The sequence below is a fragment of the Drosophila subpulchrella genome, chromosome 2L, assembly GCF_014743375.2.
Source record: "Drosophila subpulchrella strain 33 F10 #4 breed RU33 chromosome 2L, RU_Dsub_v1.1 Primary Assembly, whole genome shotgun sequence".
Taxonomy (NCBI): domain Eukaryota; kingdom Metazoa; phylum Arthropoda; class Insecta; order Diptera; family Drosophilidae; genus Drosophila; species Drosophila subpulchrella.
The window spans coordinates 5,703,043-5,721,809 of record NC_050610.1 but is presented as its reverse complement, the minus strand read 5'-3'; the positions used below and the strand labels follow the sequence as shown (position 1 = coordinate 5,721,809).

Here is an 18,767-nt window from a genome sequence, read left to right as displayed (position 1 = left end):
TCAAAAAAAATTCATTGATATATTTGTTAGTGATTTCTGTATACTTAAAAAAAACTATCTTATATATTTTTACATGTTAAGTGAGCAATATAATTTCTAAGTTCATCTTTTTCATGAAAATAATACGCAAAAGTCACAAGGAAATGTATTATAATTCTAAATTCCTTGAATTACTTAAGGGAAGTGAATTTGGGATACTAAGATTCACAGTTCGGTGGGTTTCCATTCGTTCTCAATCAGTCAACGCCTTCTTAATGATGATTAACTTGTGCATAGTGACAGCATTGTTTGCATTAAATAACCGGAAATAATCCAAAGCAAATGCAAAACATAAGCTGGGCCCTATAATTAAAATGCACTTGATAATAATGACTCTCGCGGGCTCTTCACTCAATAGCCACTTATTAAAACCATGCAAATAGCTATAGTTAGAAAATACAAATGAAAATAAAAAGTATCCACAATACGTGCTTAATGTGCGTCATGCTAAGCGGTTAGCGATTTGCAGGGCGTATTGACTTACTCAAACTATTCACTCGTGTAAATTAATTACTTACAGGCACTTGGCGCTATTTTCCCACGGTTCTAAGCAGTCCAGAATTATTACTATAGTATAAGAAATAATATAGCCCAATGCACGTTAAACCCAGGCTGACCTTGAGTGGTAATTAGCTTTTTGGCCGAAATATGAATTTTGTTTTGGAGGGATCAGTTCCAGGTACAAAATCACGGAGCAGCCAACCACATCATAAACTGTCTAATATTTATGAGCTCATATCCGAGACAGATAGACTTGGCAGATCCCAATCTAATTACTGCTTGAATCACATATCTCTCTACACATTACTATACTATAAGCACTCTCATTTGTATGCCAGCAGATTGGCAATCAAGCTATCAATCAGCATGCCAAGTCATTCATCGGGGTGGAGAGTCATGCAACCCCAGTTAACACCTTTGGGGATAGTTCTCTCCCATATCCCATCTCGATCTTCTACAGCAATCATTCACATTCACATGAGTCACATCTTTTTCACATGTCGCCGGGTCAAGATCGAGTGTAAGAATTGCACATTCCACAAGCGAGGGTGGAAAGAATCAGAACTTGATGTCTTGCATTTTAATTGCACGTGTTCCTCATGTATATGCAATTACTCGTAATAAAATGTACTTCTATGACTTGTCCCTAAACTATTTGTTTTTAAATAAAACCATACCCCTACGGTTCAGGTATAATTTAATTCATGGACCTAATAGTGTTATTTTGTAAAAACGTTGCATTGGGGGTTACTATTCCTATTAGTATAATGGGTAGTAAATCAAATTCAAAGCTGTAGAGCCATTAGAACTCACTAGTTTCTGCCCATTAACCGGTGTTGAAAATGTGATTTGCACTGCAGCCCCATCAGCTACACCTGCTTTTAGCATTTGCCGGCATGAGTCAAATATTTGCAACATTTCTCTGGGTCAAGAGCAACAATGGAAAGACCGCAAATGCGGGTGGATGCTAAATATATGTACGTTTCAGTAGAACATAGGTGGAGTTTATCAAATCATAATCATAACAAATAGTTTATCGGCAACACATTTGTATGGCTTTACTGATTGTTTGTTTACTATAAACCTTTTAAATCTAAAGATATTTGATGAGACTTACATAAGTATTGCTTCAACTTTTATTCACCTACATTCTTTAAAGTTCTGAAGATGTGCAGGTCCCAGAAATATTGATAAATACTAATTGTAAATTAATTATTCTGTTTATAGAAAAAGGGTTTAGTACAAAATTCGAATGGAAGTAATGGAAGCATTAAAATGGTTTTTATTTTTGTCTAAAAGTTGCACTTTTTCAAAACATAGAATTGAAAAATATTGGTAGTTCCTAATCAAATGTCAGTCAATAGTCAATGTCTCAACTTCTAACTCAGTTCAACTGAGTCCACTCAATCGCCGTGTACTTTCTCACAGTCAACCATTTTTATGCGGTTGAGCTTTTCGCCTGATAAGTACACGAATGTACATATATATACCTTGTGGGGGCACCCTTACCCTCCCTTTTAATGGCCAACATGCATGGCAAAAACATTTACATACTCACTCACACAATTGGGAAGCCAACTCATTGTTGTTCCCAGGCTTATGGAAGATGCGATTGTAGTTGTTGTCGTTGGCAGTGCTAATTGCGATTATCTCACACGAATATACAAAATATATAGAGAAGTTGGCAGCGACGTCAGCTGCAACGGCGACAGCGACTGCGTTCAAATTTGAATTCATTTTCGAGTTGAAAAAAAGTGGCAAGTAATTTCGAAAAATATTCTTACTGTCTAGTCAGTAGAGTTTTAGACGCGTAACCGGACGCTACGTGGGCGGTACAAAAAAGCGAAGGAAATCGTGTGCTAAGTGAAAGTGAAAACGGAAAGATTGAAACAAGAGTTCTTTCTTTAAGCCCCAAGATCTTCGGTAGATCTTACACATATATATATAAATAATCACAGAATCTTGTGATCTTGTGTGCTAAATACACTGCCAGTGGCTGGCAATTAAAATACTTAATTGCTTGTGAAAGAGTTAATAAGTAAGCTGTCAACGGCGACCTTGGCAGTGTGGAATATAGATCTTGAGATAAACGCAATGTACAGTGTTTCGGTTTTAAGTTGTCTTTGCCTCGGCCTGAGTTTAAGTTTGGCCAGTCCCCAGTTGCACCTGCCCACCCCCCAACCGGAGGTCTTCTACAATGGCTACACCCCGAATGTGGCCACCACTCCCGCCCAACTTCGAGCGGATCGGGATCGGGATCAGCGATATGGACCCCCCTACTCTGATCAGGGAAGAGCTGGAAACACAGACGATGGGCTGGATGATTTTAGGGTGGGTGTGGCAAAGGAACTGACTGAAAACCAATCTATCTAGAACCAAGAATATACCTTTCTAATGTTGAACCCACGGGGTTTTCAATCCTACACATTTGTAGAATATAATAAAATACATGCTTAATCGTTGCTAATGTAAAATGATAAATAGTTTTATACTTCCAACAAATTTTATTGTGTTCAAAAGAATACAATACCTATACCAAATTAAAGAATAAATGAAAAATAAATAAATACAAAACGATCTTAAGTAAAGTATCTTAAAGTAAAGGTACAATCAAATTTTATAAGCATATTCATGGTACTAGAAGGATATTTCTCAGTGTTGGATTGCCACCTAAGCCCTTTGATCTTTCGCTTTCAGTATGGCCAGACAGATGACGAACGCATGAGGATCGGTTACGCTTATCCCTCGCCCCAAGCGAACTTCAGTGACTCACCGTTCAGTGGGAATAGGTTTTCCAATCACAACTACGGACCCAGTTCCAGTACCACCGATCGCAGCTACGGAAACGATCCCAATCTAAATCAGCGATACTCGGATGTGCCCTACTCCTCTCAAGGAGAGCGTAACTTCAATCCCAACGATCAATACAATTACAATAATAATCCCAATGTGGAATTTGTGGGCGTCAACAATCGGAATCGATTCGAGAATCCATTCCTTCCGAACCAGGATCGGTTCAACTTGAATCAGGGTTACCTGGAACGACAGCGCTACCAGCAGGATCGTCGCTATCAGCAGGAACTGGAGAAGCTGCGCATCCTGCTCGTGGAGTCTGACCAGAAGGGATCTCTGGAGTGCACCGCCAACGTGGCCGCCCAGTGGAATTTTGAGACGAACGTCAATGATTTTACCCAAACGGAAGCGGTGAGTAAGCGGTTTTTGGCCAAATACAACCACCAGTACTAGTAAATCGCGCAATTGTGGTTGAACGGCACGCGATCTTTGCGGTGGTGGTGGTGATGGTGGTGCAGTTTTCCCATGGTTCGCTGTGGTAGTTTTCTTACACACGCACACTCGGATAAGTCAGAAAAGTCGCATTCTGAAGGTCGAATCGCCTTGTCAGATTCCCAGGCAGACATGCCAATGTCAAAGCGATGAAGTCTCTGAGTTTTCCCAAACAAACTGTGTGTGGACTAATCGCTGTTTGAAGGTAGAGTTATAAGTCTGGCCTAATGTGTTACTGCATGGCGAACTTAAAATTCTTGTTCTATATCAAAGGTTCTTTGATATGATCGAACGGGTATTCCACAATTTTCATCAACTTTATAGTTAACTGAACTTATAAACGAGAAAAAAATCGTTACAAAACCTTTTATTTGATTGAAAGATATAAAATATGTTGATATCTGTAATAGGAAATATCTTGATATTGATAATTTGTTACATTCATTTTGCGGGATTGTCGAAAAAATTAATAAAGTCTAACGTAGGTTACTTCTAATTATAAGCTTAATATTGTCAATTAATGATTTAAAACGCTGTAGGGGTAAATTGAATTTTAATGGATGTTAAGTATAAGGGTGATATGGATTGAGATATAATTGTTTTTTCGAAAACATTTTGTTATCTTAACCAGCTAAACGCTCAACAACGATATGTTGAGTTTCAACGAATCACTGCCGAACAATCAAAAAGGATCAATAAGGATTTGATCTTCGATCGTCGCCTCTACAGACAACTGATGTTGCAGTCGGAAGTGGGACCCAATGCCCTTCCCCTAGATGTTTTGGACAGGGTAAGATATATACTCAAAATATTTGTAGTTAACAAACAAATAATCGTATGGTTTTATAGTACAATCGACTGCTGAATGAGATGTTGTTCCTGTACAACAGCGCCGGAATCTGTGCCTACCAGCAGCCCTTCCAGTGCGATCTTCACTACATACCCCAGCTGAAGGACATCATGGCCAAAAGCAGGGATTGGGATGAGTTGCAGCACACTTGGGTGGAATACTACAGGAAGGCGGGACGGGGAATGCGGGATAGCTATGAGCAGTTGATCGATGTGATGCAGGAGGTGGCCTATGTGAACAGTGAGTTCGGGTATAATCAAATCCAAGAATCCAAACTAATAACCCTCGATTTTTAGATGTCACTAATGGCGGAGAGTACTGGTATCTGGGTTACGAGTCGGGTAACTTCCGCCAGGATATGGATATCGTGTGGGAGCAGATAAGGCCCCTCTACGAGGCCTTGCACGCCTACGTTCGCCGGAAGTTGAGGGACTACTATGGTCCGGATCGTATTAACCGCATAGCTCCGATTCCCTCGCACATTCTGGGCAACATGTACGGCCAGTCGTGGTCCAATGTGCTGGACATTTTGATACCCTATCCGGGTCGCAAGCTCATCGATGTCACGCCGAGAATGGTGGAGCAGGGCTACACACCGCAGTTGATGTTCCAGCTGGCCGAGGAGTTTTTTACCTCCATCAACATGTCGGCCGTGGGCCCGGAATTCTATCGAAACTCAATATTCGAGCAGCCCTTGGACAGGAGAGTATTGTGTGAGCCCTCCGCCTGGGACTTTTGCAATCGCCACGATTTCCGGGTGAAAATCTGTACGGACATCAACCAAAGGAGTCTGATAAGCGTGCATCATGAGATGGCCCACATTCAGTACTTCCTGCAGTATCGTCACCTGCCCAAGATCTTCAGAAATGGTGCCAATCCCGCCTTCCATCAGGCTGTGGGCGACGCCATTGGCCTCTCCGTAACCACTCCTAGGCATTTACAGACCCTGGGACTTCTGCAGAGGTCCCTCGACGAGTCCAGCTACGATATAAACTATCTATTTACCATGGCAATTGACAAGGTAATGAACAATATTTATATGGAAATGTACATATTGTTTTACACATTTTACTGTGTATACTTTTTGAGATATAGCGAAAGAAAATCGAAAGCTACAAATATAATATTTGTTGATTAACGCTTCTATAGTATATAGTAGGTTGTATAGTGTGGCATTTCCTTAGAGTGATATCTTGCTGAGAGGAACACAAGTACTCAGGCAGTTTTAGATAAAGAAGACGATGACGTGGCTGTGCAACATTGTTACGTTCTAATCAAATATGTTGAAGCTTGAACGACAACTTATACAATGGGATTGTATATTTTGTATAGAAAAATAATAAAAGTCTATATTACTTTTAGCTAAGAATAGTAATTCAGCAAGGTTTGATATTTTTATTATTTCTAAAAATAAACGTGCACATAATTTAATGTTTAATAAAGGTCAAATATATAATCTTAAAGTGAGTTGCTATAATTGTACTAGAGTTCATATTTCGGTTTCTTTGTTCCTCTCAGGTGGCTTTTCTGCCTTTTGCATTGTCTTTGGACAATTGGCGTTACGATGTCTTCAGTGCCAATGCGAACAAACGAACTATGAACTGTCACTACTGGAATTTACGGTTGGTATTTATACAAACATCTCTAGCTTTTATTAATTCTATCTTTTATCCAGAGAAAAGTATTCTGGCATAAAGCCTCCAGTTCTGCGCTCAGAGAAGGATTTCGACATGGGAGCCAAGTACCATATACCAGCAAATATTCCCTACATCAAGTAAGTGTTTTAAATGTTCTATATTACGCGTTTGATTGCATAATTATCTGGCAAACATTTCTCCTATTTAATTATGTGCTGCATAACCAGAGCAATTAAAACGTCATGCTGCGGCTTGTTAGTAATTTTGCTATTTTTGATTACAATTTACACACTATTTCAAACATTTTCCGTCAAATTGCCGGCGATTACGCGTTGCGATCGCTGAGATCGTCGAACCGGCCATAAAGTTGGCCCACTAACATCGCATAATGTCCGACACACACAGAAAGCCAAGCTTCGGGTCTGCGAAAAAGAAAATGAAATTAAGCTGAAACCGAAAACTCACATGTCTGCAATGTTTCCCGCATTCACTTTCCACTTGGCTGCCGTTAACAGACGGAGCGGGTTTAGTTGGCCATCATTTAAATAAACCCGGTTGGAAAACTGTTACGAAAATCCAGACCAGACGATTTTAACTGTTCAGGCTCGACTGCCAAGCTCGAAGCGTTGACCCAGTAATCTACAAATATTTTCTGGCTTCAGTTTTCATTTCCAAGAAGGTGTCAATGCCGAATCATATGTCTCAATCTCCTTGGTTTCTTCTTTTTATGGTTGTGTAATTCGTTTTGTCTAAGGTTTCACCATAACTAATACCAACGTCTGTGGCTTGAGTTCTTTTAAAGTGGCTATTAGGTAATCCCAAGTGGGTCTATGCTATCAAATGATTTTAAGTATTAAACTAATCTTGGATTATAGTTTTATTTTACTTTACTTATAACAATAAAACGTGTGACTTTATATATTCCCAACAATGAAAATAGCAAGTTAGGAAGTCGTCATATTTATAGCTTGTAAGCTACTTAATTTAATATTTCTTGAAAAAATACTGGCTTCACTAAATGAATGAAGTGCTAGCTCGGCTCACCATCAGAGCCATTAGCCAGACTTTTATTGCAGCCATTCTTTTGGCATTAGCCGCACACTCCCGGTCAGGAAAATAGGGGGCGGTGAGGATGGAGGATTACAACACCGGGTCGCAAATCGGGCATTGTGCTGGCGATTATTTATTGCATAATCAATAAACTGCAAACGCTACAGTTACATAAACAAAAGCTACCAGAAAACAACTGGCCACCAAGAGAGTTAGCCCCAATATGGTAATAAAAAAGAGCTGTGCCCCAGCGCTCGACTCGACGGGTCTTACGGCTCAAATATCGGTTAGCAGCACATGTCCTACAAACCGACTGGGGAAAAACGTGATAAATCCGTGGCCCACTTTATTTAACCCACTCTGCAAATTGCAGCGGCTTCAATGAAGCCGAAAATGCAAATTGAAACCCAATCTTTGTGGTCGCTGCAACAGGCTGGCAAAAGCCGCAGAAGGAGTGCAAAAACCGAGACCGAAAAATAAAGCAAAGACCCCCTTTTTTGCTGGTGCTAATAAAAAGTAATGCCCACACCGCAAAATAAACGCTAGGAAATGGACACTGGTGCAGAGACTTGGGGCTCAAGAGCCCGGGGAAAGCGAAACGATGGTGTGGAAAATGTAATAAACATGTTGAACTGTCCTCCTCCTTGGAGCCCCCAAACTTCTCTGTCTTTCAGACAGTCTTTCTGTGGGCGAGACACTTTGAATATGCAATTATGAATGCAAGGCGATGTTTACCTCATTTGAAAATTAGATAAGACATTTATGGGCAATGAAGGAACGACTTGATTCGGCTCTTCGCCATCCATGTCTGCTTTTCTGTGGGTAAAGCGATTCGACTGAAAGTGAGTTTGCCAATGCAAATGGAGCAGTATGTGGGAAATGTTGAGGTTAAATTGCGATTATTATTTATTTATAATGAAGGCAATTACACTGAAATGGACAACAATTAAGGTCTTTACTTTACAATAAACTTTATATTAATAACATTTTGTATTATAATAAATCCCAGATCTTAATAAAGTAGTTGTGGCAAAAAACGATTTCCATTTATGTTCATATTTGTTTGTTTGTATTTCTTGCTTAAATATTTGTACTTACAGAGATAATAAAGACATTATTTCAAGTCGTTAGTAAAACATGGTATTACACCAGCGAATTATATAATTTAGCGTTTTGTTACTTGCACAACTGGCTTGAGCTAAGCCTTTAAAAATTAGGTGTTATAAAACAAATTGTTTAAAGTTGCTGATTGTTTTAGTGACCGTTGAAAGAACGCCATTCTACTTAAATTTTTATTATTTTTTTTTATATTTGAAATAAGCTAATATTTTAGAATTTAAGCCAGTTAAAAGATTATCCTTGAAAATAAATAGATGTGATTTACAATATTATCAGTTTTTATATTGATTCCCTTCTCAATAATACCAAAGATTTAAATACTTAAATGTTTTTTGTTTTCAAGTTAACCTTTATATTAACATTGAACTATAGCTCTGTTTTGGTAGTTTGCTGAAATGAATTAAAAAACAGTTGTATTTTCGTTTTGATCACTTGGTTTTTATTTATTTAATTGTGTGTCATTTATCAGCTTCATGTTGTATGAGATTTTTTGTTTGTTTTTATACAGAGTCAAAAAATATTTGGTAAATTAAGTACTTTTTATAAATCCGTTTCGATTGCTTATACGAACAAGCAGTACTACAAAGACGTATTACAAACTAGGTAGCGAAGAATATTACAAAAACTAATACAATACGTTCGTTTACAAACTGACTTAAATAGGCGTCTCCTATCTCGAATATCGCACAAGCTTAAACGCTATCAGTAGTCTTATCACACGCTCACAACGCTGGGACGCTGCACACAACTGGATGGACTGATCCCGATCCTCAGTACAGGACGGGATGGTAATGGATCCATCTCACTTGGGAACTGGAACGGGTGCACGAGTCGGGGTGGACCAGAGCAGAAGAGGGAGGAGCCGCGGCTGGAGGACAAAACAGCAGCAGCAACCACATCGATGATGCACCCAGGTGGTGTCGCTTCCGTCCATCCAAGAGTCCACATCGTCGTAGCAGTACAATAGGCCTGGTATCCTGGAGTCCCGGACCTTGGCAACTGTCTGTGTTCGATCGAGTGTCTTGGAGGGGCGGGAAGTGGGTTGGTGTTCTTGTTCTTGTAGATGTTGATGTTCTTGATGTTGTGTGGGCTGTGCGGCCCAAATGTGTCGCTGGGAAGTCTTAATCCTAAGTTCCTTTACAATCCAATCATTCACAGGGCTCACGGGTTTCGTCAACGTTTCAAGGTATCCATTTGTGTTCTGTTTTTCGGTTTAATGTTATGGCTTACGGCTAGAAGAGAGTTCGGTCTAAAAGCTAAGTTCGTCGGCTATTCGTCTGGGTTCTCTGAATCTCTGTCGGTTATCACGTTGTGTAGGAAAGGTGGTATGTTATGGATTGGATTTTCTTTTTTTTTTCAACTCGATTTGGGAAATTGTGGAAATGGAAGAGTCTTAGCTTGCCATACCAGTTCATTCTCAATGCTGTAAAGAAAAGCGAAAGAAGAGGAGAGAAAGAGAGAAGAGTGCGATTCACCAGTTTAGTAGCCGTGATATGAATGATAATCATGAGAGGCAAAATCATGCTCCACCTCGTGCTCATGCTCCACGATGGGATGCGAATGGTGATGGATGGGGGCGTGGTGGTGGTCCTCCTCGATGTGCTTGTGGTGGAACTCCGGCTCCTTGTAGGTGACATGCTTCTCGTGGTACTCCGGCACGTGCTTCTCGATGTGGACATGGACGGGCTTCTCAACGGGGATCTTGACCGGGTACGGAACGTGTTTCTCGACCTTCACGGGCACTTCCTTGATCACCGGGTAGGGAGCGGGCACATGGACCTTGACCTCATAGGGCACTGGCTTCTCCACATGGACGGGCACGGGGCGATCATAGGGCACATGGACGGGCACTGGAACCTTCTTGATCACGGGCACTGGCACTGGCTTGTCAACATAGTGGGGCACTGGTTTGTCGATGTAGTGGGGCACTGGCTTGTCGACGGGCACCTTCACGGGGTAGTGGACCACCTTCTCGACGGGATAGGGCTTGTCAACATGCACGTGCTTCTCGACATTGTAGTGGACGATCTTCTCGACGGGATAGGGAGCGGGCACATGGACCTTCACGGGCACATGGACCTTCTTTTCGACTGGGTAGGGAGCGGGCACATGAACCTGGAGGAGAAAGAAAGCCAAATAATTAGAACCCCTATGTTGATGGGTTCCCCGATTCCCAACCCACCTTAACGGGCACGGGGCGGTCGTAGTGCACATGGACGGGCACATGGACCTGCTTCTCCACGGGATAGGGGGCTGGCACCTCGTAGGGCACCTTCACGATCTCCTTAACCTCGTAGGGAATGTGCTTGATCACCGGGTAGGGCTTGGGCACCTTGACCTTAACGGGCACATGGATGTGCTTCTCCACCGGCACGTGCACGATCTTCTCGATGGGCACGGGCACGGGCACCTTCTTGATCACCGTCAGAGTCTTCTCTTCGTGCACCGGGAAGTGGGGCACGTGGTGGTGGTGGTGGTGGTAGTCCTCGTAGTGGTGCAGTCCTCGCTTCGACTTGGTGGTGTCCTCGCTGGCCGCCGCCTCGGCAGCCTTGGCCTCTGGCTCTGCCTTCTTCTCCTCGGCGGGAGCGGCTGCCTTTTCGTCCTCGGCCCGGACGTAGCTGGTGGCCAGGAGCAGGACCAAAGCCAGCGAAGTCGCTGTGCGCTGCAAGTTGAAGGAGTCCTTGTCAGAATATGTTGGTGGCATGGGCAATGAAAAGTGTTTTCCTGGCTATTAAACTGGCAATCATAAGCTTACAAAAGTGTATGAAAATGTAAATTCATTGATAGTTTAAAATATAATATTGGATGTTTAAAAAGTAATTTGACAAAGCAAAGATATAGAACTTCAAGTTCGGAAGGTATTAAAATGTCTGGCATTTCAGCTAAGGAAAAATCAAACCAAAACACCTCTTAGCAAGGTAAAAAGTAGTGGCGAACGCGCCTTTAACAAAAATTTCGATATCAACAATTGTGACGAAAAATGATATTACATTCGATAAAATAAATAAACTATATTAAATTTATGATTTCGGCCCGGAACAGTAATTATTTATTTACCTACACGTAAATGTTCTGTTGTAGCGTGCCGTACACATAAATTAAATAAAGTTTATTTATTTTATAGAATGTAATATAATTTTTCGTCACAATTGTTGATATCAGAAATTTTTGTAAAAGGCGCGTTCGCCACTACTTTTTACCTCGTTAAGAGGTGTTTTTGTTAGATATCAGAAGTTTTTTTTTGCTCAAGAGTTTAAGTAGGAGTCGTCTCCATATGGCTTGGCTATTGAAAAACCAAACGCACAGATTCGACCCCTAATCTTAGCTGAACGCCACCTTAAATTAGGCACAACAAGTTTTATCGCTTCAGTTACCTATTTTAATAGCACAAGTTTGGAATCTCAAGGGCTGTATAGTTTTAGATTTTAAGAGAAATCTGTCGTTTCTTACATTTCCCGCCGAACTAGCGGGTTTTTCCAAAGTGGTAAAACAATTAGATCAAGTTTCCAATTTCGATTAGCTTCATGCAAGTAAAGGACCCTAAAACCATAACAGATTTTCCGTTTGAAAAATCTAATTAGAATATTTTTCATCAAATTGGTTTTTTTCTTGTTTATTCCAATAAGTATGAAATATTTCGTATACGAAGCTGAAACGAGTTGCACTTTTTATCGCTTAATATCTTCCAAACTGTAATTTTTAGGGCAAAAAGTGTTAAACATCAAAAGTTGAGGAATCTCAAGGGCTATATGATTTGAAACTAAAAAAGAAATCGTTCGACTCAATTTTGAGAAAATAGTCAAAAAGTGGTTTTAAAAGAAAACTTTTTGTCATAACTCTAAATCTATTATATTCAGACAATTTTACTATATAAAAAGTATTTAGCAAATTAAATTATCTTTTCAGAGGTATATACGTTTCCGTAGCATTAGTTGTTTAGATACTAAAAAAGAAAATAGTCAAAAAGTGGTTTTAAAAGAAAACTTTTTGTCATAAATCTAAATCTATTATATTCAGACAATTTTACTATATATAAAGTATTTAGCAAATTAAATTATCTTTTCAGAGGTATATACGTTTCTGTAGCATTAGTTGTTTAGATACTATAAGCATTTTAAATCTTTTTTTTTTATTTTCCGCTAAACTAGCAGGTTTTTCCAAAAGTGGTAGAACAAACGTTTTCTATTTCAATCTACTTTATACACCCATAGGGTTTCCAAAACCCTAAAACTAAGATGGGATGCATACAAACCCACAAACAAAGGGACAAACATTTTCATTTTGGGAAGAAGAAGAAAATCTTGTTTATTGAATTACTTTTGAACGGGACATCGGATTTCAACAAATGAGGTGTCATTCAAAGCATATTCTCAGTAAGAATAAAACTAGCTAAACAACCGGGGGCTTTTATCCCCACCGCTCTAATTTTCTAAATTTTTACTTTTACACTTTCACCGCTTTTTCTCCCAAACAAATCTATATTTTGAAAGTCTTGGTATGCAATCTTCTTAGTTTTTGCAATACCTTTCGATTGGTGTATCACTCGTTACGATCGGACCACAATGGCAGATTTTCAATTCTGCGGCTATATATAGTAGTTGTCTTCGCACGCTCTCTTGCGCGCTTCGCCACTACGTGTACTGCCGTCCACAGTGATGTAGTGAAAGAATGTGTGATTTAAAGCTTAGGGCTTTGAAATTTAAACAATCTATTGCATTTTAGCCAAATAAGAATATAATGAAAATATTCAGTACACATCCTTGTGATTGTTCTAAAGAATTGTTGTTGAAATCACTGATTCAGATTGCGTTTCTGTGCCTTTCTATCACTGATCAATCGAGTGGGTATCTTTAATATTCTTGAGTCCTTTGCAACCACTTGTTCACTGCACTCTTTCGTCCTGCCACCGATACTTACCATCAACTTCATGCTGCTGCGTTTATCCTTCGATGGACTGGAATGGAAATCCGTTTTCCCAGGCGGTGTGGCACGCGGTTCGAGAACTGGGATAGAACTGATCCTGTTTTTAATCGAGGGGTGTCTATTGATCACTAGTCCACGTGTTCCGTACGACTCTAGGTTGTAGACTGTTCGACGGTTAGCGGTTTAATGATGCCTACTGCAGCGCCTGCGCGCACTTTTATAGTTCCCAATCGAAAGCAAAGCCACTCTACTCCGGTCCGCCGAATGAATGGATGCACGAAGCAAGTTGAGCCGAAGAACAGACGGCAGCCATTAAGGCTTTTACTTTACAATAATCTTTATATTAATAACATTTTGTATTATAATAAATCCCAGATCTTAATAAAGTAGTTGTGGCAAAAAACGATTTCCATTTATGTTCATATTTGTTTGTTTGTATTTCTTGCTCAAATATTTGTACTTCGAGAGATAATAAAGACATTATCTCAAGTCGTTAGTAAAACATGGTATTATACCAGCGGATTATATAATTTAGTGTTTTGTTACTTGCACAACTGGCTTGAGCTGAGCCTTTAAAAATTAAGTGTTATAAAACAAGATGTTTAAAATTGCTGATTGTTTTTTAATGTCCGTTGAAATTGTCATTTAGTTACTTCTCAGGAGTATAGTGTTTGTATTTATATTAAATATTCTAGAAAATAAAAAAAGAATATGTTTTACAATATTTAAATTTATTTAATATTGATTCCCTTTTCAATAATAGCAAAGTTTTAAATACTAAAATGTATTTTGTACAAGTTAACCTTTATTAAGATTAATTTATAACTTTGTTTTGGCAGTTTGCTGAAATGAATTAAAAAACAGTTGTATTTTCGTTTTGATCACTTGGTTTTCATTTATTTAATTGTGTGTCATTAATCAGCTTCATGTTGTATGAGATTTTTTGTTTGTTTGTTTGTTTTTATACAGAGTCAAAAAATATTTGGTAAATTAAGTACTTTTTATAAATCCGTTTCGATTGCTTATACGAACAAGCAGTATTACAAAGACGTATTACAAACTAGGTAGCGAAGAATATTACAAAAACTAATACAATACGTTCGTTTACAAACTGACTTAAATAGGCGTCTCCTATCTCGAATATCGCACAAGCTTAAACGCTATCAGTAGTCTTATCACACGCTCACAACGCTGGGACGCTGCACACAACTGGATGGACTGATCCCGATCCTCAGTACAGGACGGGATGGCAATGGATCCATCTCACTTGGGAACTGGAACGGGTGCACGAGTCGGGGTGGACCAGAGCAGAAGAGGGAGGAGCCGCGGCTGGAGGACAAAACAGCAGCAGCAACCACATCGATGATGCACCCAGGTGGTGTCGCTTCCGTCCATCCAAGAGTCCACATCGTCGTAGCAGTACAATAGGCCTGGTATCCTGGAGTCCCGGACCTTGGCAACTGTCTGTGTTCGATCGAGTGTCTTGGAGGGGCGGGAAGTGGGTTGGTGTTCTTGTTCTTGTAGATGTTGATGTTCTTGATGTTCTAGTTGTTGTGTGGGCTGTGCGGCCCAAATGTGTCGCTTGGAAGTCTTAATCCTAAGTTCCTTTACAATCCAATCATTCACAGGGCTCACGGGTTTCGTCAACGTTTCAAGGTATCCATTTGAGTTCCGTTTTTCGGTTTAATGTTATGGCTTACGGCTAGAAGAGAGTTCGGTCTAAAAGCTAAGTTCGTCGGCTACTCGTCTGGTTTCTCTGAATCTCTGTCGGTTATCACGTTGTGTAGGAAAGGTGGTATGTTATGGATTGGATGATGGGTAGCGGGTTATGGGTATCTTTTTCTGGATTTTCTTTTTTTTTTCAACTCGATTTGGGAAATTGTGGAAATGGAAGAGTCTTAGCTTGCCATACCAGTTCATTCTCAATGCTGTAAAGAAAAGCGAAAGAAGAGGAGAGAAAGAGAGAAGAGTGCGATTCACCAGTTTAGTAGCCGTGATATGAATGATAATCATGAGAGGCAAAATCATGCTCCACCTCGTGCTCATGCTCCACAATGGGATGCGAATGGTGATGGATGGGAGCGTGGTGGTGGTCCTCCTCGATGTGCTTGTGGTGGAACTCCGGCTCCTTGTAGGTGACATGCTTCTCGTGGTACTCCGGCACGTGCTTCTCGATGTGGACATGGACGGGCTTCTCAACGGGGATCTTGACCGGGTACGGAACGTGTTTCTCGACCTTCACGGGCACTTCCTTGATCACCGGGTAGGGGGCGGGCACATGGACCTTGACCTCATAGGGCACTGGCTTCTCCACATGGACGGGCACGGGGCGATCATAGGGCACATGGACGGGCACTGGAACCTTCTTGATCACGGGCACTGGCACTGGCTTGTCAACATAGTGGGGCACTGGTTTGTCGATGTAGTGGGGCACTGGCTTGTCGACGGGCACCTTCACGGGGTAGTGGACCACCTTCTCGACGGGATAGGGCTTGTCAACATGCACCTTCTTCTCGACATTGTAGTGGACGATCTTCTCGACGGGATAGGGAGCGGGCACATGGACCTTCACGGGCACATGGACCTTCTTTTCGACTGGGTAAGGAGCGGGCACATGAACCTGGAGAGAAAGAAAGTCAAATAATTAGAACCCCTATGTAATGGGTTCCCCGATTCCCAACCCACCTTAACGGGCACAGGGCGATCGTAGTGCACATGGACGGGCACATGGACCTGCTTCTCCACGGGATAGGGGGCTGGCACCTCGTAGGGCACCTTCACGATCTCCTTAACCTCGTAGGGAATGTGCTTGATCACCGGGTAGGGCTTGGGCACCTTGACCTTAACGGGCACATGGATGTGCTTCTCCACCGGCACGTGCACGATCTTCTCGATGGGCACGGGCACGGGCACCTTCTTGATCACCGTCAGGGTCTTCTCCTCGTGCACCGGGAAGTGGGGCACGTGGTGGTGGTGGTGGTGGTAGTCCTCGTAGTGGTGCAGTCCTCGCTTCGACTTGGTGGTGTCCTCGCTGGCCGCCGCCTCGGCAGCCTTGGCCTCCGGCTCAGCCTTCTTCTCCTCGGCGGGAGCGGCTGCCTTTTCGTCCTCGGCCCGGACGTAGCTGGTGGCCAGGAGCAGGACCAAAGCCAGCGAAGTCGCTGTGCGCTGCAAGTTAAAGGAGTCCTTGTTAGAATATGTTGGTGGCATGGGCATGGAAAAGTGTTTTTCTCGCTATTAAAGTGGCAGTCATAAGCTTACAAAAATTTATGAAATTGTAAATTCATTGATAGTTTAAAGTATAATATTGGATGTTTAAAAACTTGTTAATTTGACAAAGCTAAGATATAGAACTTTAAGTTCTGGAAATATCACAAAGTCTTGCATTTCAGCTAAGGAAAAATGTAGTTAAAGATGTGATTTAAAGCCTGGGGCTGTGAAATTTAAGCGATCTATTGCATTTTAGCCAAATAGGAATTTAATTCAAATATTCAATACACATCCTTGTGATTGTTTTGAAGAACTGTTGTTGAAATCACTGATTCATAATGCGTTTCTGTGCATTTCTATCACTGAACAATTGAGTGGGTATCTTTAATATTCTTGAGTCCTTTGCAACCACTTGTTCACTGCACTCTTTCGTCCTGCCAGCGGTACTTACCATCAACTTCATGCTGCTGCGTTTATCCTTCGATGGACGGGAATGGAAATCCGTTTTCCCAGGTGGTGTGGCACGCGGTTCGAGAACTGGGCGAGAACTGATCCCGCTTTTGATCGAGGGGTGTCTATTGATCACTAGTCCACGTGTTCCGTACGACTCTAGGCTGTAGACTGTTCGACGGTTAACGGTTTAATGATGTCTACTGCAGCGCCTGCGCGCACTTTTATAGTTCCCAATCGAAAGCAAAGCCACTCTACTCCGGTCCGCCGAATGAATGGATGCACGAAGCAAGTTGAGCCGAAGAGCAGACGGCAGCCAGAGCCAAAAGCATCGGCAACACCAATAATAATCGCAATGGCCCAAAACACATGCGGCGCAGCGAATGGTGAGCGGTACACCATACTAACTAGTGTGCTTGTTGTTGTTGCTGTGCGGTTGGCTGTCTACTTTGGCTTCGGTGGTCCGCCGGCTGGTGGTTCGCTGGATTTTGGAGGCGCGAAGTCAACGCAGCCAAGCGCCAAATGCAGCGCCACAGTCACCGCGAAAAAAAAAACAAAAACAAGAATGGCAATCGAGCAAAAATATACGGAGCTTTCTATACCCTATAAGGAAATTATTAATAGCTGTTTCTTAGATACATAAAAGTTTTTAAATACCTGAAATCATCACCCTTTATTATAAAAGTCCTACGATCATTGCACGAATCAATAGAGTGCATCAAAATAAAACCACTTTCGCTTTTTAATTTATATCAAATGTTTGTTATTATTGGTCTCTGAAAATAACTTTGAACATTCCACTATAAACATTTTTTGTATGTCTTATTATAAAATACCATAAATCCTCTTTGCCGAAAAATAAATTAGTCAGTTGTGAGATTATAACTCGGGATATTTTTAGTACCAAGCAGATGATGAACTTGGTACTTTAGTAGATTTTAGATTTATAATGTACTGTAATATTTGTGCTGAATTTAAGTCAAAAGCTGTGCTGACTTTTTTTTTTAATTCATGTCACATTTAAAATTGTATATTAAGACAAATGTTCTTAAAGCCCTAAATAACTAAAAACGTCAAAGAGTATAGCTATAATATAATTTATCCTCCCAACTACATCTTTAAGGAAAAACTAATAAGTCCAACTTTAGCTTTTTAAAAATATAGGTCGGTCCTAGGCAATTAAATCAGTGTGCCAATGATTCCGATACTTTGAGTAAATTTTTTGACAATTAATACGTGTAATAGACTCATTATTTTAAAGTAAGAGCCGCAAACCGATCTTCAAAGTCGTAAAACCCTCTTCACGAGTATGAAACCCGAAGTAAGATTGCAATATCAAGAGGAGACTACGCGAATGGGCGAAAACGGGGGGATTTTCATGGGGATTGGGGGGAGAGCAGACGAGGGTCTATGGATGCGTGCCATTTTGCTGTTTAATTCGACTACCGTCAGCTGCCGCTTTTTCGCTTCTTGTGGCTGCCGCAAGTCAATGCACGTAAAAGGCTTGAGAAACCAAAAGCCAAGCCACAGCGGCAACTTCAGCAGCAGGCCCCACAATTTCTGGCTGGTAATTGAATAACACCCAAATGGATGAGCCGCCTTCAAGCCACTTCAGGTGATGAGCTGTTCGCTTTGTTGGGGGTTTTCATTTCAATGTTGTTTTTATGTTAATCACAGACGGTTATGTACTTGTTGCTGTTGGATGT

The 18,767-nt window shown here is 41.1% G+C and overlaps 3 protein-coding genes across 7 annotated transcripts in view; 1 reads left to right on the top strand and 2 right to left on the bottom strand.

Annotated features, from left to right (window-relative positions):
* The first annotated feature begins 2,343 nt into the window (after positions 1-2,343).
* Positions 2,344-18,767, top strand: part of LOC119548640 (angiotensin-converting enzyme) — a 52,134-nt gene continuing 35,710 nt past the window's right edge. Inside the window, exons 1-7 of the mRNA XM_037856040.1 lie at positions 2,344-2,871; positions 3,238-3,744; positions 4,457-4,615; positions 4,675-4,915; positions 4,972-5,696; positions 6,194-6,297; positions 6,351-6,449. Of these exons, the coding sequence (XP_037711968.1) occupies positions 2,635-2,871; positions 3,238-3,744; positions 4,457-4,615; positions 4,675-4,915; positions 4,972-5,696; positions 6,194-6,297; positions 6,351-6,449 (2,072 nt within the window). The 5' untranslated portion in view covers positions 2,344-2,634. The remainder of the gene's footprint in view (positions 2,872-3,237; positions 3,745-4,456; positions 4,616-4,674; positions 4,916-4,971; positions 5,697-6,193; positions 6,298-6,350; positions 6,450-18,767) is intronic.
* Positions 8,966-13,579, bottom strand: LOC119548641 (proline-rich protein 4-like). Of its 3 annotated transcripts, none has more exons than XM_037856043.1 (3): positions 10,664-11,275; positions 10,012-10,596; positions 8,966-9,904 (listed from the first exon to the last, which is right to left on the bottom strand). In XM_037856043.1, the coding sequence occupies exons 1-3, from the start codon at positions 11,183-11,185 to the stop codon at positions 9,899-9,901; spliced, it is 1,113 nt and encodes a 370-aa protein (XP_037711971.1). In that variant the 5' UTR covers positions 11,186-11,275; the 3' UTR covers positions 8,966-9,898. The 3 variants fall into 3 exon arrangements, with proteins under 3 accessions (XP_037711971.1, XP_037711970.1, XP_037711969.1); XM_037856042.1 differs by adding an exon at positions 13,399-13,579 and having other exon boundaries at positions 9,820-10,596; positions 10,664-11,143; XM_037856041.1 differs by having other exon boundaries at positions 9,820-10,596; positions 10,664-11,277.
* On the bottom strand, positions 14,298-17,235 carry LOC119548642 (proline-rich protein 4-like). 3 transcript variants are annotated; one of them, XM_037856045.1, is made up of 4 exons: positions 17,063-17,235; positions 16,090-16,569; positions 15,440-16,024; positions 14,299-15,332 (listed from the first exon to the last, which is right to left on the bottom strand). In XM_037856045.1, exons 1-4 carry the CDS (start codon positions 17,072-17,074, stop codon positions 15,327-15,329), a joined length of 1,083 nt encoding a protein of 360 aa, XP_037711973.1. In that variant the 5' UTR covers positions 17,075-17,235; the 3' UTR covers positions 14,299-15,326. The 3 variants fall into 3 exon arrangements, with proteins under 3 accessions (XP_037711974.1, XP_037711973.1, XP_037711972.1); XM_037856046.1 differs by having other exon boundaries at positions 14,298-16,024; positions 16,246-16,569; XM_037856044.1 differs by having other exon boundaries at positions 14,299-16,024.